Source organism: Haliotis asinina, chromosome 12 (assembly GCF_037392515.1).
Source record: "Haliotis asinina isolate JCU_RB_2024 chromosome 12, JCU_Hal_asi_v2, whole genome shotgun sequence".
NCBI classification, from domain to species: Eukaryota; Metazoa; Mollusca; class Gastropoda; order Lepetellida; family Haliotidae; genus Haliotis; species Haliotis asinina.
In genome coordinates, this window is record NC_090291.1 from 33621112 (window position 1) to 33642462 (window position 21351).

General features: G+C 39.5%; 1 protein-coding gene across 2 annotated transcripts; it reads right to left on the minus strand.

Moving 5' to 3' along the window:
- Positions 1–357: 357 nt before the first annotated feature.
- Positions 358–21174, minus strand: LOC137258119 (E3 ubiquitin-protein ligase AMFR-like). 2 transcript variants are annotated; one of them, XM_067795680.1, is made up of 16 exons: positions 21115–21174; positions 17483–17786; positions 13046–13138; positions 12455–12619; positions 11848–12000; positions 11338–11378; positions 10714–10846; positions 9681–9814; positions 9332–9442; positions 7930–8114; positions 7465–7577; positions 6950–7075; positions 5957–6019; positions 5443–5606; positions 4387–4491; positions 358–3785 (listed from the first exon to the last, which is right to left on the minus strand). In XM_067795680.1, coding segments are annotated over exons 1-16 (2043 nt in total). In that variant the 5' UTR covers positions 21117–21174; the 3' UTR covers positions 358–3634. The 2 variants fall into 2 exon arrangements, with proteins under 2 accessions (XP_067651781.1, XP_067651782.1); XM_067795681.1 differs by having other exon boundaries at positions 3452–3785; positions 5443–5603; positions 21115–21169.
- Positions 21175–21351: the final 177 nt, after the last annotated feature.

A 21351-nucleotide genomic window follows, 5' to 3' on the forward strand; every position in this document is an offset into this window, starting at 1 on the left:
CTGCAGCAGTATCTTGAGCATGTTTCAGAGCTTTTTGAAGCTCATGAAGGGAAAATATTTCCTTATAATCTTGCCCCGCAGAGGACTTTGGGATACATTCATCAACTATGATGTTTTAGTTCATCAGAAAACATTTTCTGGGATCAGTTACGTGAATGGTTCAACCATTCAACAATTTACGTACTTTCACTCATGTCTAGACTGCAAGTTTGTATCTTCAGCAATATGAGAGAAATGCTTTTTTTGAAGTACCCATCACTCAAATGGAGCAGTATGCATAAATGGGTTAAACGTAAATCATCACAAGGATCCTTAACACAGAAACCTGCTGATTAAAGCATAAAAACATAAGTCTGATTCGTTAGTGACACAAAAATAATTTATTGAATACCTCTAACGGTATGTTTAAACTTCATCTGAGTACATAAAATAACAACACAACTTTGATTATAAGCCACTCCAATTAGTCCCTGTGTTCAAAGATACTTAGAAACCATTGTCACAAAAGCCTCACATTGGTTAGAGTTAATCAAATGGCTGTCGGAGACATGCAAGACAAATGCATCTTCCAGAGTGCACAAATCTTTGTCTGATAAACAAACTGGCAAAAGGACATCAAGGACGTAACATGTTTTCTTCATTTTAACTATTTAATACAAATTATATTCATACCAGCAAAAACAAGTTTCAAATATAAAGACACTTTCAGAGAAAACATGATAAATGAGATATTTTCATTAAACAAGAAAAAATCATAAATCTAAATCACATTGATTAATTCAGGACAAGTTAGAAACATAATTACAAGGTATTAAAAAGGTCTTACACATACTTTTTGCATTATTTTTTATATTTATTAGAAAAGCAGATATTTGCATCCTCGATATCTCCAGGGTCTACGTTCCGAAAAGTCTCCACTATACCCTGGATGCATCTACGGCTCAGCCCGATAAATTTATTACCTCCCTTGGCTGGCTTTTTATCCAATCAGGTGTCTACGCTGGGAAGTTGAGCGAACCAATCACAACTCACTTTCGCTTTTTAAATTCTCTAACCGATTAAACTTGGCAAACAAACCATGCGTAGGTTCTCTGAAAGTATTAGATGGATTTCTTGCATATGTTTTAAAAAAGGTTTCGGACCTATAAAGTTGCATGTATGATTTCCCCAAATTGTGAGTCGTACGGCGAGCAAACCTTCGCAGTTGCAACTGCTACCTTTGTTGATACTGGCAAGTTCGGTTATAACGGCGACCACTCTGATTGGCTACTAGAGTCAGCAAAGGGACGTAATAAAATTATCGGGCCGACCCAGAGATGCGTCCAGGGTATAGTGGAGACTTTTCGGAACGTATACCCTGGAGATATCGAGGATGATATTTGAAGCGACAAGCAAATCTCATAGATCTCTTATATTGACAGTTAGCATTAGGAAAACAAAAATAAAACAGACAAAATGTAAACAATCACTGGTATTCCTTTACAGATCTGCACATATTACGTATCCTTCATAACAGCTACAACAAATATACAACTCAAAAGAAGTTAAGGAACACCTGGGGAATGTCTCCTGGCAAACTATAGTCTTCAGGAAAACATAGGTGTTGTCTGACTTAAGTAATATACATCTAGAAGTCCTTCACAGAGGCATCTAACGACAACATAACTGGGAACAAAACTACATGCTCCACATGTACACACCAGGTTAATAATAATATAGGTAATACTAATTACATTTATAGACATCTGACTCCATTACCTACATGAATGTGCATGTGGTGTACTATTACCCTGGACAATAGATTCATCCATCCATCCATCCATCATCCATCCATCCATTCATTCTTTCATTCTGCAGTTTCAGTATCCCTCTCAAAAGTTGAGTAATAAAATTATTGTAATGAGAAATGCAGCAAGCAAACATTTACTTTATCAGATGAATGTGAAATAGCTTTCAGTGTTGGATTAGTGTGCAAGTTTTAATTATGGGTCTGGCTATTTCTCAAAGCAAACAGTGAATTACAAATGCTGGCATTTAGTGTTTTCGAAAGAAGAGGTGCATCTGGTAATCTATAGTCAACATTGAAGAGCATTATGATCGAAATAATTCTTAAAGCAATTGTAGTCATGATAATTTGGTAAATAACAGGTTGGTTGTACAATAATTCAAAGTTTTTTAAACAAAACTTTATTACATACACATTTTTGGGACATTGCCATTGGGGTGGGTGAAGGTCATCTGTGTATGATCACAATAACTGACAAAACTAATCCAAGAAATTAATTTATCAGGTTTTGAAAAATTATTGAGTTCAATGAGCAAGCTTTGTACAGCTTATCAAATCTTGAAAATGTCTGCAAGTGAAAGAGTGTGACATTGAGTGAGTATGGTTTTACACCACTCTAAGCAATATTACAGCGATATCATGGCTGGGGACAACAAATGGGATTCACACATTGTACTCATCTGGAGAATTTAACCCCTTGGCTACCCTTTAACTTCATCTGACACCCAACATCTGTGAGATCACTTACATTTGGATAAGGAAAACAGCAACTGTGAGATCACATTGTTCTATGGCAAAATAACCCAGGTTGACTTATTTTAAACATCACTTCAGCGCTCTGTAGTACAGTCAAACAATCTATTCAAATATTTACTTGAACACCATATAAATCTGACTATTTGTTCTTCAACAGTCTGAAATCTCGACAAAGATTGTCAACAACATCTAAAGCAATGTACAGACATCAATCCCTTCATCTCATGAGACAAGCAGTAGGATGACTACTGATGAGATTATTTATACGAATATATTACATGAACATATCCTTATCACACAGTTGTACATTAGATTGAGCTACACAAGATACACAAGCCATGAAAACACTTGAGCCGTACCTCATATTTAATCCTGCATCAACTAACTTCTTGTGATGCTAAGGCATCCTCTCACCTTCATAGAAGACTTGAAAACAATGGGACCCAGTGGACAAAATTCACGATGGAAAACTAGTGACCACTTGAATTCTTGAGAAAACTAACCAGAGAGGACTACGAACACACTTCCCTGTTTCATAATTCAATAAAACTAAGTTTTGATGACACTTACAAATACATAGGACTGACAGACCAAGGATAAGAATCAGGTTGAATCAAGACTTGACCGAGTTTGGGTTTATGCCGTTAAAGTAATATTCCAGCAACACCAGAAATGGGCTACAAACATTGTACCCATGTGGGGATTTGAACCTGAGTCTTCAGTGTGGCAAGCCAACGCTTTAACCACTAGGCTACTCCACCACCCCAGGCTGAATCTCGAACTTGAACCGTTAATTGGTGAGTCCTTGCTGCAAGGGACAAGTCTGAACAGTGTGCCCAGTGTTACAGTCAACTCATGATCCAAAGGGTCCTTATTACATATTCTAAGAAAGGAGACAGAAAATCTGGAATAAAGGTAAGCTTGATGCCTAATAAATCTTACGATGAAATCCAATGCATAATTCAAGGCATGTCTAAATACAGACAGCACCAACAAAAAGGAAATATCACAAATGCTGTAAAATCCAGGCCAGAAATAATTCCGAAGAAGTAGTTTGTACAGAAAGTATATACATATTATGGAGCTCATTTATCAGCTGTACTGAGAGTTGTTAAAGGAGTTCAGTCTGCGCTGAGCTGCCTGAAATATCACCTCTCGTTGTGACCTTGGGTCATCCGACTGATCAGACACTGAGGAATGATCCCCTGCTTCTGCACTGTGTCTGTTCTTGTGGAGGTATTTCCTACAATACAAGAAAAGAAAAACATACAACAGACTAGGTGAGTTTGGTTTTATGCCACCTTTGGCAATATTCCAGCAATATCATGACAGGAACACTAGAAATGGGCTTCACACTTTACCCATGTCCAGGTCTTCGTCTTGATCCAGGTCATGGATCCAGGTCTTCGTCTTGATGAGCAAATGCTTTAACAAGTGGGCTAACCCACTGCCCCACAACAGACTGAAAGGGATTTCAGGTATTCCACAACCTTCGCCAGGGAAGAGGAGATAAGCAATTAAGCATGAGTCAGTCAGGACAAGGAAAAATTTAGATATTTCTAGCATCATTTACCCAAATCTGTCCCCCTGTCATATCTTCACATCTGAAAAGGGTTTCTCACATACTATCATAGGGAATCAGACACAGGTCTTCGGTGTGAAGAGCAAACAGCTTAACCACTGCCCCAAAACAGACTGGAAGTTCTACATCTTTTTGGTATCATTTACCCAAATATACCCATTAATCTTACTTTTCATATGGAAAAATACTGATGTCCTAAACAGACATACTGGTCTTTTTAATGATGTGTTAGTAAATCATCATTCAACGTGAGTAGACTTACCTTCTGGCTTGATCAACCATGGATGTTTTTCTGTGTTCTAACATGGACATTCTCTCTGATGCAGATTTGGAAAATCTTCCTCCTAAGGGTGATGGAACATCCTCACTGAAACATGCCATACAACATCCAGCATGAAGTACCTGGTATAACATTACACTTACACAGAAACATGTCATACAACATCCAGCATGAAGTATTTGGCATAACATCCTCACTGAAACATGTCATACAACATCCAGCATGAAGTACTTGGCATAACATCCTCACTGAAACATGTCATACAACATTCAGCATGAAGTACCTGGTATAACATTATCCTTACACTGAAACATGTCATACAACATCCAACATGAAGTACCTGGTATAACATTACACTGTCATACAACATCCAGCATGAAATACTTGGCATAACCTACTCACTGAAACATGTCATACAACATCCAGCATGAAGTACCTGGTATAACATTACACTGTCATACAACATCCAGCATGAAGTACTTGGCATAACCTACTCACTGAAACATGTCATACAACATCCAGAATGAAGTACCTGGTATAACATTACACTTACACTGAAACATGTCATACAACATCCAGCATGAAGTACTTGGCATAACATCCTCACTGAAACATGCCATACAACATCCAGCATGAAGTGCCTGGTATAACATTGCACTGAAACATGTCATACAACATCCAGCATGAAGTACTTGGCAATACATCCTCAGCTTTGAAGACAGCTTTGAAAATCTAGGCCCTGGTCCTCAGACACTTAAACCATTAGGTCCCAGCACACAAAGATGGGTGCTGGATTAATAGCCTGGTGCCTTAGACGTCTCTCCCCCACGTCTTCACTGAAACACACATCACATAAAGTCTCCTCCTTCAAACACACATCACACACCATGTCTGCTCAATGAAGCACACATCAGACAATACTAGTATGTCTCCTCTCTGATTACACACAGGTGCATGTGATACACCTGGATAATCCCAGCTGCAGTGGTGACCATGTATCTGTATGGGTTCAACCTCTACATGCTATCTATCACCTACCTGTGTCTAAAGTCCCCAGAGTTATTAACTATGGCCTTGACCTGAGCCAACAGAGGATCTGCCTGAGTGTCCAAGTTATCCTCCACTAACTGATGGGTATCAGCCAATGCAGCCCTCAATCCCATCAGCCCTGTCCGAGACACGGTGGATGGTACAGCTATCTGCTGAAAGACATGGCATAGCTACACATAGTCAACTGTGGAAAGCAAACAATAATTAACACAAAGCCCAAAGCCCTTTTCATTCACATAAAAAAAATCTCTGAGAAGACATAACACAAGAAACAACTATATTTATGCTCACAAAATGCCCAATATTGGCATTAATGTTTCCTAAAAGAAATCCTTTGTCTTAGAATACTGAAGTTTTTATTTTACAGTAATGGTACTTGTGAATTAGAGCAGAGACCATATATATTATATCGTCTCTAATCAGAGGAATTAAAATGACATGAAAGCAATGATGTCTGCAAACACCAAACAAGGCTGTCAAGTCATAACCATTTTGCTCATACCTGCATATTCTGTTCATCATCAGCGTCGTTGTCAACACTGGGTCTGTTGGCAAGTACTGGTGTCTGAAAAACACAATTGTACATGAATAATGCTACTGAGTAAACCACATGACTATATTAGTGGGCTCTGTTCAACAACCATGGTGATCTACAACATATCTAGTTTATTGCAAGAGTGGCTCATGGATCCTACAGAAATAAACATGTTCAATTTTACTAGTATTTGCACAATTATCAATATATATGTATTTGTCACAACAATATGAAACATGTCAATGGTAGTTTAAGAGAGGGGCTGTTCAATAATAGAGCCTAAGAGCTCGATCACAGTATCACTTTGAACAGTGTTTGAGTTATATCAACAAATGTCATAGATATCCGATGTAAGAAATCTGATGAACATTTACAACTACAGGGAAACCAAGAAACATGAATATGGTGCCTTCATGGCTGTGATATGGTCATTACAAATAACGTGAGAAAAAGCAGAGGTATAGTGCTGACAACCCAAGGATCATAATCTGGGAGATTCAAACTAATATTACTGGGAGGTATGATCACCTTAGCGCTAAGATCACTTTGTACAACAGCCTCCTACAGAAAACACCCAGTTTCCTGGTCTGCAGTTCCTTCACTTGGCTAATATCATTTTTCAATGGATATAATGTGTCAGTTCAAATCATAAATAAACAGCAACACGACAACGTTCGCAATGTTTACACTCTCAAAATTCAAAAGTTGTAGAATGAATGAATTCACATGTTTGTTATGAATGGAAAAGTTTCATCACAACTTGACCTTATTATCCAATGAAATCGTTAGAATCTCAGATCAAGTCGTCCTGACACATGTCAATGCAAGACAATGTACGACTCGTGTGATATATGAGATTAATATGTAACTACCCATACGTTCACCACGTGGGTAATAAAATGCCTTACTCCACTGGGTCAACTGGGTGCTCACGGCAAGAAGTGAAATGGCAATACTCACTGGTGGAGCTACAAGTCTTCCCTCCAGAATGTTGTCTATGGTCAGGTTCACAGATCGAGTAGCTCCTAAATCATCCACAATGGTAGCCAGAGGCATGTTAGGAAATACTGCTTGCACCTGTCTAGCCTGAAACAAGGATAGTGAGTGTTAGTTTTACCCCGTTTTTAATAATATTACAGCAATATCACAGCGAGAGACACCAGAAATGGGCTTCACATACTGTACCCATGTGGGGAATTGAACCTGGGTCTATCGATACATTCCCAAGACATGACTGAAATACTGCCGATGTGACTTTATACTGTAACTCACTCATTCTTGTTCATTGCTGTCAGCAATATTTCAGCTAATTCATGGCAGTCTGTATATTACAACGTCTGGACCAGACAAGTGATTGACAACATGAGCAACACAACCCAATTACTGATCAGCCAAGTCAGGAAATCTGACACAGACTATTTGGTCTGTGTTGACAATGTCTATCAAAAACAGATTACCTTAGATCTGTTACTCACCATGTTATCTAACTGGGAAGTAGGTGACACCCGTGCTTGCTGTTGTCCTGGCAACAGATTGGTGTGAGTCACCTCCACCGAGAAACTCGGCAACCAGCTCACATAGCGAGATGCTGAAACAACAAAAACGTTCATAGCAGAGAAATGCTTCCTTGCAAATTATTTTTGAGCATTAAATGGTGATGAGAAAAAAACACAAGTTTCGAGAAAAAAATTGGTGGCCTATTTTCTCGCCTTTAGTTACCTTGGGTACGTTAGTTTTATGCGATTCTTAGTAACATTCCAGCAACAAAACGATGGGGGGAACCACAAATGGTCTACACATATTGTACCTATGTCAGGAATCAAACCTGGGTCTTCAACATGATGAGTGAACGCTTTAACCACTATGCTAGACTTGAAGCTACATTTCACCATGTTAAGGAACGTAACAGCTCCATCACTCCTTCATTCAGGCTTACTTACCATCAAAATGAAAGAAGTGATTCGTGGTTGCCTGGTTGGCAGGTGGCGCTGGTGGTGCCCCAGCATTCCCTGTTTCGGGTGGCACTCCTTGTGGCACGTTTTGTCTCTCACGTGGACCGTCACTCAGTGGCATGCGACAGGTTGGACAAGACGTGTCTTGTTCCAGCCAGGATCGTAAACAGGAACTGCAGACAGAACAGTGCATAACCATGACATCCCTATATCTCAGTTGCATCATGTATATCTTGATCATAGATTATTGATATCTCAATTGTTTCAGGGATAGCTTGATCATAGATTATTGATATCTCAGCTGTATCATGGATATCTTGATCATAGATTATTGATATCTCAGTTGTTTCAGGGATATCTTGATCATAGATTATTAATATCTCAGCTGTATCATGGATATCTTGATCATAGATTATTGATATCTCAGTTGTTTCAGGGATATCTTGATCATAGATTATTGATATCTCAGTTGTTTCAGGGATATCTTGATCATAGATTATTGATATCTCAATTGTTTCAGGGATATCTTGATCATAGATTATTGATATCTCAGTTGTTTCAGGGATACACTTCACGGATATTATTATGGCTATTTCCCTGATATACCATTGTTATATCAATGCTCTGTGACAGATATCTGTCAACTGTTTAGCAGATACCTGTCTGCTTTATGATGGATGTCTGTCATGTATATTGCATTGAATACACAATGCCATTTAGAAAGTGGTCAGATATAACCAATTGTATTTGGGATTATCTGGGATTCGAAATCACTAGCCTAGAGTCAGACGCCTAATTGCCAGCACACAAAAGTCAGTCGCCCAACTTTATTGGTACATATCTGTTTCTGCCCAAATGACTCTATCTTATGTTTCAGAATATGTTCATAAATCAGAAAATATGCTGAATTCCCTCCATAAATTCCCGAACTACCTCTGCTGAACATCAAACATGGTGAACAAATCACATTCTTACTTCACACTGCTACACTGGTAGGTGAAAGAACTTTATACTATTGCAACATAATTGGAAAAAGTTTCACACAAGTGTATTAGTATGAGAGGCATGGGAGACATTTCAGAGTGAGTGAGTGAGTGAGCGAGTGAGTGAGCGAGTGTAGTTTTACGCCACACTCAGCAATATTCCAGCTATATGGCGGCAGTCTGTAAATAATCTAGTCTGGACCAGACAATCCAGTGACCAACAACATGAGTATCGATCTGCGCAATGGGGAACCGATGACATGTGTCAACCAAGTCAGTGATCCTGACCATCCGATCCCGTTAGTCGCCTCTTACAACTAGCATAGTCACGAGACATTTCAGAAGTTATGCAGTACAAATAGAATGTCTCCACTAATTAGCCCTCATCACATCTGGTCCGGACTTACTTGTGGAAAAGATGGCTGCAGGGGAGCTTCCTGGCTGACTCCATCCTCTCCCAGCAGATAGCACAGTCATCATTGTTCTGCTCCAGGTCTTCCTGTGTTGCCATGGGGAACCTAACAGAACAGTTCCCATGATACATTCAGCCCTCGTGTCACTCACAATAATCAAGGATAATCCTACTGATCATTTTAAATTTAGCAGAGCAAATACCACTTATTAAGCTGAAATCCTCTTCAAATCTTTCTGAACTTTTTACGTTTTTTTGTAAGTACATTTAACTTTGCACAAATCAAAACCTTACACACTATATCTGTTTAAGGAATGTCTGCACCATTCACTCCTTTTACTCACTTGGCCTCCATGTTCTTGACAACACGCAGGTAGTTCTTGTGTCTTTTGACCCGTCTCTGGAACTCGTAGAACAGGTAGCGAAGCTGCATGCAGATCACCAGACTGGCCATGCTCAGGAAGATGTTGCCCCAAAGCTGCAGACAGAATCACACACCACAATCACACAAGGTTATCGGACTTCAGTGCTTATTTCCCCACTACTGTGGTCAGCATGATTCCAGTTATATTATGTAGATCTGTCTCTCATATTCACGGATTGGAAAGGCAAACCAATGAATAATTTCGTCAAAAATGTCTGATACAGAGATCTGGCTAAAGACAATGCGCAGGACATTTTATGATGTTTAGCAAAGTTTGTATTTTCTGTACTACCAGACTTATTTGAAACCTTGATGATCAGGCCATTACCCTGTGACCTGGCTGTCTATACATAAGGGTGTTCAAATCGAGTTATACGTTGCTCATGCTATCATCCACTAGCTTTGTACTATGAATATGGACGGCTGGGGCATAAATCAACATTCAGCCTCATTGTGCGAATATCAACATTCCCCAACCAGACTTTGTACTGTGACATCTCAAACTGTTGTTGATGCATTTGCCCACTGGTTCTCCTCTAGATTGAGTATTTACAGGCTGCAGTGATGCAGTAAAACATCATTCAATCACTTCCTTGACTGACAATCAGGGTAGTTTCCCACTGACACAGTCACAGCTGATAGTTTCACTTTCCTGCTTGTCAGCTTTGTTAAATCTAATCACAGTGAACACCAAACTAAGCTGGACAAGCTTGGAAGTTTTACTGCCAGTTAAAGAGGAGTGATGGGCTTTGTTTAAATGCTGCCTTGAACAATATTTCAGTTACAATGTTACAGAATACCTAATGTTGAAATTCTCAGATCCAACAGCTCCACCATTGTAAAAACAGGATGAATCTTGGGTTTGTACCCACAGTAGGTCTGAACATTTGACCACAAGTAACCTTGTAAACAGACAGACCACAGACAACAAAAATATAAAATGGCACACTCACCAGCATGTGTAAATGATGACAGAAGTCGATGGAGAGGGCAGCCAGTTCGAAGATGAGCTCTGCATAGTACACATACATGGATCTGTTCTCCCATACACCCTCCTTGCTCATGTCCCACAGGTGGATGACGTACCTAACACACAATCACATGGCATTATTGCACATTCCCTACCCGGTCAACCATAAATATCTCTTCTTTCAGCAGTAAATGCGAGGTAAGACAGCCGGGCTAACAGAACATTTATTGTTCAAAAACAAATTTTGAAACTTTCCCAAATGTGCATTTTTCTATATTAACAGAGAATTCCTCACTTTTTCCTGGGATGACTTGCACAAAACAACAATGTTAATTGTAACTTACTTAAGAAAATCTCAGTGCTAAGATCGTCCTGTGTAAACGACCACTGATATAATTCCATAATGAAATTGCTCTCTTGGGAAAAAGGACAAAGGTGCTTGGCAAGATTCTTATAAGATAACATTTTGAACAACTTCATGGTTTATAAATATTGTTTCACAAAGACGAGGGCACACCAGGCCCAACATGCCTGACCTGGTACGTCTTAGAGCCACCATTGGCGAAAATGTCAATGCAAGGAATGATAGCTGTGACGTGCTACTCACCTCACAACAACATACAGAGCCCGGATTCCCAGCAACAGACACTATGAAGGAACAAGACAAGAAATAATGCAGGAAAAATCTATTCAAACTACATACATTATGTCACATTCTTTTTCTTAAAAGGGACGTTGGAGTAGACTTGTGGTTAAAAGTGTTAATTAGTCTATTCCCCACATGGGTACAATGCATGAAGCATGTCCCCCGCCATGATACTGCTGGCATATTGCTAAAAGTAGCATGAAACTATACCCATTCTCTAAACTTTAAACCTCTCACATTATGTGGCGTACCATAGCACATCAGCTCCCTCAGTCAAGACAGTTTTATTTTTTATCCATGATCCAGATCAGTGATAATACGGAAGTCAGGAAATCATGACGTGGAAGACCAAGAACATGATACATGAATTGTACAGTTTGGTGAATTATACCTAGGTCTCTAGCATAATACACAAAGCTACCATGAGACTCGACCATCTGATTTCTGGGGATGCTGAGTCTCCCAACTCACCTCAGCCGCCATGAAAGCCAGTATAGTCAGTCCAACTTGCAGTCCGACGTAGACACACACGAGGAGCAGACCTCCACATGACACCAGGATCACCCATAACAGACTGAGGAGCTTCACGTGGGAGTACCGGGCTGTGGTTGGGGAGAACGACAACTGTAAACACAAACAATAGTCAAATGAACATTTATACAGGACATGAGTGAACTAAAAATCAAAAGGACTTATAAATGTTGTGGCTGCTAGCAGCACAACCATGCCCTTTTTGTCTCTCAGATGACTAGAAATGAACGTGATTCCATTCACAGTTTGCATGAATATCTGAGACACAACTTCTTGCCAAGTTAAGTGTGCGAGTGAGTTCAGATTCATCCTGCAATCAGCACTATTCCAGCTATATGGTGGCAGTCTGTAAATAATCAAGTCTGGACCTGAGTATCAGTTTGCACAATTAGGAACTGATGACACGTCTCCACCAAACCAAGTTCAAAATTGGCCATCTGATCTCTAACAACAAACATGGGTTACTGAAGATAAATTCTCACCCAGATCTTATGGGTACTTATCCAGGAAAGCCATAACAATCCAAGCATGTATAAAGTATACTCACGTATTCGAACCTGTCCTTGCAGAGCTGTGTGAGGAGGTGGAAGAAGCCAAGGATGGAGAACCAAGCCACCCACAGCACAACCTCCTCCATCGTCTGAACATTCATCACACCAAAGATGAAGATGAACTTGTAGAACACAAAGTTCCAGAATTTGTCCTTAAGGTGCTGAGCAAAATGTAAAGGCAAATAATAAGCAATCAACCAGAGACAACAAATCATAAATGTCTTTCTAACTTGATGATACTACTTGCTTGACCACCAAAGCTTATTTACTTATTTACTATTACATAGGTCCTTCACATTAATTGTACAAAAGAAAATATATGAACTAGCTTCTGGCAGTGGTACAGAGCTGAGCAGACGGAAAGTCATTTAGCTTCTGTCAAATGTACAGAGCTGAGCAGACATAAAGTCAATAAGCTTCTGTCAATGGTACAGAGTTGAGCAAATAGAAAGTCAGTAAGTTTCTGTAAATTGAACAAAGTTGAGCAGACAGACAGGCCACCAACATAACACTCACTATTGATTTCTAAAAACATTTACACCTCTACAATCATCTCTCGACTAGGACTCCGTGAATTAACTGATTACCTGTTGTTCACTGACTCGGAGTTCCCCAAACACCATGCGCTGAATGAGCTTGCCCAAAAGGATCAGGCAGCAATAGGCTGTATTTACCAGGGTCTGAAACACACATACAAGTTGGAATATCACTACTGGATGTCACCAAACTTACACCAGGGAACAACCTTGACATTCAACTTTTATGTTTCATGCTGCTGGAAAGAAGTAGTGGTCAGTGTATTTTATTTGAATTTTGGAATCCGACCTTTCTAAGATGGAATACTTCAACTGAAGCATGTAATTTTCTGAATAAAATTGATATTTTATACTTATCCTGACTCATGCTTATTTGCATATCTCTTTCCTCTATGCAAAGATAGTGGAACACTTGAAATCACTTGAAGTTCCCTTCTTTTGAAATGGCCATACAATCACACTCACCCACTGGAAGCCTCCCCGTTTCCCACCTCATTGGTCACATGACCAGTCCTGTCTGACATTCTCTCCATAATTCAATAAGCCCAATACAAAAATTGCAGAGAACCCAATGTGTCTGAGTGGGGCGGTAGGGAGGGCTTGACATCATGTGTCAGGATAAGTGTAAAATACAAATTTTATTTAGAAAAGAACACATTTTTCCTTATCCTGACTCATGCTTATTCTGCCTACAGAATCCAATGGAATCAACAGTGAGTCAGACCACAGTGGATTCTGTTGGATGCCATGTAAGTACATCCAGTACTCCCCGCTCCTTCAGGAACTGTAAAGGTGGTAATTTGGTCCTGTTCTTCCAAGAGTCATCTGTAAAACTAGGGAATCACATCCAGTCAAAGTTCTCTTCTTGTGAAGCGATTGCTGACTGGAACATAATGACATGCAGATCATCTCGCATCCTGCTAATGTCTCAGGCAACTGTATGTCAAGATTCGTATCACAACAAGTTGCAACCCTTCACATGTACAGGTATCTCCATTACGAGTATCGGATCAAAATCACTCATGATTCTAGATTCTCTTGCAACTTTTCCTTTATGATGTCCTCATCATCGAGTTGCGACTCTTTTTCATGAACAAGTAACTCCTTTACAAGTACAGGGTTATCATCACTCTGGATAAAAAGGGGTGAGCGAAACTGAGCATCTTTGTGGAACCGTTTGTTGTTGTAGTACAAGTGGCCCAAACTGGTGAATGCCAGCGACCTTCTCAGTGGCAATGTTCCATAGGTAGTGGTTGGGAAACACTGTATTTGATTTCCAAGAGCAGCCGTCCATTATAGATGTTAGCAAACATTTTCCATGTAGAGCAAGTGTCGACGCCAAGGTGCTCACTTCGCGAAGGTTTGAGTCATGTTGTGTTGTAGTCTGATCCATACTGAGATACTTCTGTAAGTGTCTCAGTAGATAATTGCATGAATAGTTGCTTGAACTTTTGTCTCCTTCACTTAGTTCACTGAAGATGTATTTTCAATGCTCTGAATTGGGCAAAATGATAAATCCTGTGTATCATGTAGCCCAAGGACTGTCAATAATGCCAGAATTGTCATACCAGATCTCCAGGCAATTGAGTTTGGGCAATAACATCCCATCACAGTCCTTGGAGCGCAAACGCACAATGATTGGTGACAAATAGCGTACGATTGTTGAAGTCCAGTGCATGTATTTCTGACATCTGTGTTGCCGTAGCTATGGCGAATAGAAACAGTGTTGTCTGTGTCAACAGATAGAAAGATTTCCGATCTGGTGTTTTGTAAGTGTCACAAGTGAGATGCTGAAGTACAACATTCATGTTCCAAGCTGCTGCCTTAAATCTGCGTTGTTTTTTGCAGCTTGAACCAGTATAGTGGGGTGAGTAAGACCGGCACTTTCGTCAGCTTGACCCCAGTTCTCCTGGTCCTGCTAAGTAGGTCAAAAGTGTAGAACTTTTAAGTCCTCTAGAATGCCATGGGTGACATAGACAGTCCTCTACTGGAGGATGTGTGGTTTTCAGTTCAGTGAAGCCCTTCCACTTGGTGCATGTCTCAAATCGCATCCATTTATCGTCGTTGACCTTGCTTATTTATGTATAACGGTACTGTGGAGTTTTTGATGTGGACCATCAGTAGTCTGTCCCTCAAAGCAGTCGACCAGTCATACTGCGCTGATTACAACTTTCATCTCAGGTGGGCTGACATGCAGAGTGTGGTTGTTGCTTGCCTGAATTCCTGCTGCAACCTCATCAAATCTTCCAGTAATGCGATACTGTTCTGTGTACACCATGCTCTTTGTTGCAGGAACATTTCAATCTGCTGAATATTCATGAAGACAAATGGCCATGATCAGCTAGAGTGTACCTTGGTAACGTGTTTCGTACAGCATGTACTTATCAGACAAACATACAGTGGATGTGTGTGGATTTATATACAGAAGAATCTTGGTGGTAGTGTTATTGGTGAGATCACAGTAAGAGAATGTCCTTGTGATGTCATGACTGCAGAGCTTGCTGGTGGGGGATTCCCAGTGGGTGTGTGGCAGCGTTGTTTAGCCGTGTGTTTGGAAACATAGTTTGATAATCCAATTAATCACTCTGGTGTTTTAGAGTGTATTGATTCCGGGTAGGGATTGTTATGAGAACTGTTATCATTTTGCGACACTGTTGTTAGAGTGGATTGTCTAACAACAGTAAGTGTAGAAACTTTGTGTTTATACATAGAGTGTTATACAAATAAAGAGTGAGTAAAACACAGTGTTTGTGTTTTTACTAGATGGGGGAAGGCTCTCTGAAATGATAACTACGGAAATACAACATTACTAAAGATGAAGGTACTATATACAATTTATGGTTACTGGATGAATGATAGCATACAAAAACCTTTGGTACTGAGGCGCCATGGCTCACTAGATAGTGGTCACACTTTCTAACTGCCAATTTGGTTATTGTCGGTAGCATTGAAGTCCTAAGGATATCATTGTGTGTTGTTCCAGGTTATGCTTGCTGGTACTCTTGGAGGATAGATAGATATAGAATATTTATATAGCACACATATCCACGCACTAGTGAATGCTCAAGACGCTGCTATTTTTCCCTCGATCACTGGGTGTCATATCTCAACAGCACATCGTATTTCAGTCTCAACTCCCTTGGGAGTATACAACTTGCTGCCACTTGGCGCACTGAGTTTATTGAGGCTCTCTCATCCTAACGAGGTACCCATTCACAGCTGGATGGACTGGGACACATAGTCACAGTACTTTGTCCAAGGTCACTGCATGTTGCTGTACCCGCAACTAGGTGTCTGCACGTATTCTTGCGGCCACCATCTGGTCATATACCAACGGATTCGTGGGGTCTTTTAAGTGCACAGGGTTGTGAACTGTACACTAGGGGTTGTGACAACACTGAAAGAGTCTGCACACAAAGTTGACTCCAAGGTTTTTACACCCAGTCACAGGTGGGCCCAATCCCGACACCTCGCTGGATCACTAGCCCAGCGCCTTAGCCAGCTTGCCCACCATGCCCACCATTAGGATCAAGTCTAATCTGACCCATCCTTGAAAATTACCACAAAGTAGCGGACAAATTGTCAACAAAACAAAATTCTTATAAAGTGAACACTGGAAGAACAAATAACCGTGCGAGTAGGACATAATACTACGGAACAGACGCAGACAGCCATAACCTACATCATAAGCACAATTTCATCAGTGTAAATGTAATCTAACATGATGAAATACATGTTCAACAAATTAAAAATCTGTAAATTTATCCACACAAAATTTGATATTGTAGTGCCAATCAGAGCTGGTCAGATGACAAATGTGGCGGGAAGCAGAGAGGCTTCCTGTGGGTGAGTGTGATTGTACATTTACTTCAATTGGAAGGGAACTTCAAGGCATTCCAAGAGTTCCACTATCTTCACACAGGAGGAGGAGATAAGCAAATAAGCATGAGTCAGGATAAGGAAAAATAATAATTTCCCCTCCAGTCAGAACGTTAATTACTTGACAGCAAACAGCAACCTCAAAAGGTTACATGGAGAACTGAAGGCATTGAGTACATGGGTTACGGCTGTATTCTTTCAAAATCATTGTTTATCATTTGCTTTGAATGGATTTAAGAGGCAAAATGGAAGATACTTTCAAAAGGCTGTTGCAAATCCTGCCAATACAACATTTGAACATTTCTGTTGTTCTTTTTCCAAATTTTGAATTAAGAAGTTAATCAAAATATTCTCAAAGTGTTGTGTGAAGTACAGGTTGCAATAATGTTACTGACTAATGTTCACCATTTCATAGGCCAAGCAAAGTGTGCAAATGGTTGTTCTGATGTCACCCACAATGGGATGTTCCTTCTCCTGTAATATATACAATAAATTCTCCAAAAACTTCTTACATAGTCTCTAAGCATGACCTTAAACAAATAAGCACTTTGACTTCATAATGAAGTCTGCTACATAGGTCAAAATCTATCTGGTGTTTTCTCAACTCACCCAAACACACCATGCCTGAGTTGTCATAACAAACAGGAAGTTCCACTCGTAGGAATCATAGGGTAGTGTGGTGTTCCATGGGTCAGTGATCATGATCTCGGGGTCATCATCACTCAGGTTCTCCGTTAAAGGGATCTCAGTTTTGACTGGAGCAGATTCTTCATGTTCCAGGCTTTCGAATGGAGTGGAGGTGACCGTCTGATGCGTGTAGAAGAGTGCACATGCCAGGAGAATTGTACTGAAGGCTGTGTACGTCTGCAGGCTGGGCAAAGGAATCCTCTCTAATAGGATGGCTGGCATTTTCCTACACAGAAATATACATATTTGATGAAGCAAAACCTATAGCTTCAACAACACATTAACCTCTGACAGTAGAAATAAGCCTTACAGACTACTGATCATGCTGATATTATCATTATTAGATCCTAGTGTTTGATCAAGTTGAGGGTTCCTGTCCTCATGCTTAAATGTAAAAGATTATGGGATCCCAAAACTTGAATTCTACAAAGGCAAACATTAAGGACCCCTCTTCATTCAAAATACTGGACTTAAAATCTGAAATATATATAGGTTCAATATGTTGACTCTCATCTTCTCCAACCCACTGAGAGTGCATGTGCTCCATTGTGGAGCCTACATACTGGGATATGGATCATTAGCACACGGAAGAGCTGGCAGCAAATGCAGTAAAATGTCAGTTTGTCCACTGGATCTCATTCCTAACTACTCACCTCTTTTCATGATCTACAACTTGTACAAGAACACTTCTACCTGTATATTACACTATTACTGCCAAGCATCGTGCCAAGCATCGTGCCAAGCATCGTGCCAAGCATCATGCCAAACAGTGGCACCGTCAACTTTGACACTTTGTTAAACTATCCAAAGCAGAATTTAAGCATGAAGTTTGAGCTAAAGGATCCGCAACTTTCAAAACATCTTTGTGAAGAGAATGACTGTAGAGCTGTTTTGCCCAGAGGATATGGGATATTCTCCTAAAAATTGTTTTTGAAATTCAGAGTTGTCTTTCCTTGGTAATAGTACTATTTTCATCTCTGTGCTTCCACAGGGTCAAGTCGTGAACATGGCTACGAGAGGGGTACATGACACCATCCAACATGGTGGAATGACACAAGAACTTACAAATGCACTGGAGCTGTGCAATTTATAACTTTGTTATTTTGAGAAACATGAGACTTTTCATTTATTATTCTCATCCTAATAAATTACTTCCCGGAGCACCAAGGAATGTCTTGGAGTATCTTGGAAACATCGCAGGGGGGTGTGGGGTGGGAGTGCACAGGGTATAAGTATAAAGGGGGCCATGTATGTGGGAACAATTTGGCAAATTCTACTAAGTAATCATGTTTTAGATATAATTTTGTTCATGGCATTATTACCTGTGCATTTAAAACACTGAAGACTGTAAGACAAGTTTGGCATACACTCTTTGATATTGACAGTCTATTAGTATCTGTATGAAGAAAAAACAACAAAACGAAAATAAGAAAATACTAAATAAAAAAAATCTCTCTCGCCAAACAAAACAGCTGAATGAAGTTGTGTGGTTAATGAAGTTCTCTGAATATATTTCTTTTACAACAGAAATATTTGACATATTCTTCGGGTAAATAATTAGTTGTAGGTTTGTTAGGTTTTACCAGTAAGCACTGAGTTCACTTCTGTGCCACTCTCTAATTGCTGTGAAGCTCAATAGGCTGATTGGCCAAGCTAACCCCTGTTGTTAAACTGCATGTTTGTTCACTACCTATCAGTTCATGACAGAACTGCTCTGGTCAGCAAAGGAATGAGCTTTCACAGCAAAAAAAGGAAAGTAAGTTATATGATTATTTTCAATACATTATTCTGTACTGGAATAATACAGCATGCATGCATTGTCTCTTTGAGTAAACTAAATGTGAGTAATATGTTATACAAATAGACATGACTGATTACTAGTAACTAAACATTTACGGGGATCACTAAATATTCTGTGTAGTGAATGAATGGATGTGTACAAGCATTATTACATTTCCAGAATGCTTGATAGGGTTTTGTTGATAGTTTGTCTCATACAAATTTATATATAATGCATGTGAATCCGTATGAAAAGGATATGTATATGTGTATTATTCTATTATATTTAATCTACATGGTTTATGTGTATCATCCTTCAAGTCCATTATTACAGTCCTCCCAAAGTGTGGCAGTTGAGATCAACCCTTGTATTACCAGATTACAGACAGGTAAGCTTAAGCACATGATAAGGGTTCTGCCTGTATTATTCCAATGGAGAAGGCCTCCTCTGGAGCAAACTTAATATGTGAAAAGAGGGGTGTATGGGCAGAACTCTTTCCCAGGTTAGGCAATATTTCATTTTCATTTGTCCAAGATCTGTGACATATCTCCATCTTGTAACCTTGTTCAGGGAAAGACTTCTTCCTGTATCCCCTCTTAAATTTCATTCTAGTTTATGGAACATGTACAGCACATCAAAAGGTTTGCATTAGTCCCATCTATTATAATTTCCTAGTGTGTTTACAAACAAGAAGAAATGAGGTAGTAATCCAGGGGCCCATTTCACAAAACTCTTGTAAGCCTAAGGTATCGTAACTTTTCTCGTAGCATTTGTACCTGGCATACTATAACATAGGAGGTGGAAATGCTACGAGAAACGTTACGAGACCTTAGGCTTACGAGAGTTTTCTGAAACGGGGCCCAGAAAAGTAAAACAACATTGATTTCCAATTGTTTTTTCTATTGTTGTAAGTGGTGCATTTAAAAAATGCAAGAACAAACATTTCAGTGTAACAATCATAAAATGATGAATCGACACCAAAAGGAGATATTTGTATCACATTATGGCTTCATACTCCAAATAAATATTGATGTGAAATTGAAGCAGAGCGAGGTGTGAAACATATCTTATGATTAACAGTATAACACATTTATTAACAAACGTTTTGGGTTAAACCTCAGTGTGGAGGGAATGCATGCTGGTTATAGATGCTGATTAAAATTTTAACCCTCGTGTATGAAGAGTTCCTTCGATTCCGGCATATTCTTTCTTATGCAGACTAACATTAACAATAGTCACACTGAGTGGCTCAACCCTATTGTACTTAATTTTCGGACTTTTTTTCAGTCCTCTAGTAATTGTTGTGTTAGGTTTTGTGAATAATTCTGGTATGTGTCAAGATATAAATATTATTTGGGATGTGGAAACGGGAGGAACTCTTACCGTATAATCTACTTGTTAAACAACATCGGTTTACGAGTATGTTCTAGAATACAACCGTGGCCGTGGGGTACAGAACTAGAACTGCTTAAAAATACTTTAGGGCGACAGACTGACCAATAAAACTGATAATTACCAGTCTGAATGCGGTAGATACGTGGATATTCTTCTCGAACTACAAAAATATTGCCGAGACAGTACCGGTCGGTAATGTGCTTGACCCGTCTAGACGGAACAGAAAAACATACGGAACAACTCCGTTAATGTCATAGTACGTCAACGACATCAGAACACATCTCACAGTGATATTATTTCTTGCACTTCTAGTGGAAAGAGATATGATATAAACACTGAACAAGCATGACGATTACGATAACAAATATAACAGACTTACATAAAACAAAACACAAATGTCGATCTCAAAATGTCGTCCAAGTCTAAACCGGAAGTTTTCGTACTTGCGTGGGATTAATACAACTAGCTTTTATTTCATTGAAGTCTAAACAATACACGGCAATACATTTTCATTTTCTTGCTAGATTTTATAATTAATATAAAGATACCTGGCTTTTAAAACGTGAAAAAGAAAATAATGACCATAAAATGATTTTATATGGGGAATTTCTGACAT

Bases quoted from the DNA above. Each gene is read 5' to 3' on its own strand.
- LOC137258119 (XM_067795680.1), bottom strand. The intron at 12,620-13,045 runs GTAATCAGTTAA...CATTTTGCTCAG, and splicing joins TCCGAGTCAGTGAACAACAG to CACCTTAAGGACAAATTCTG. The intron at 12,001-12,454 runs GTGAGTATACTT...TTGTGTTTACAG, and splicing joins GCAAGGACAGGTTCGAATAC to TTGTCGTTCTCCCCAACCAC.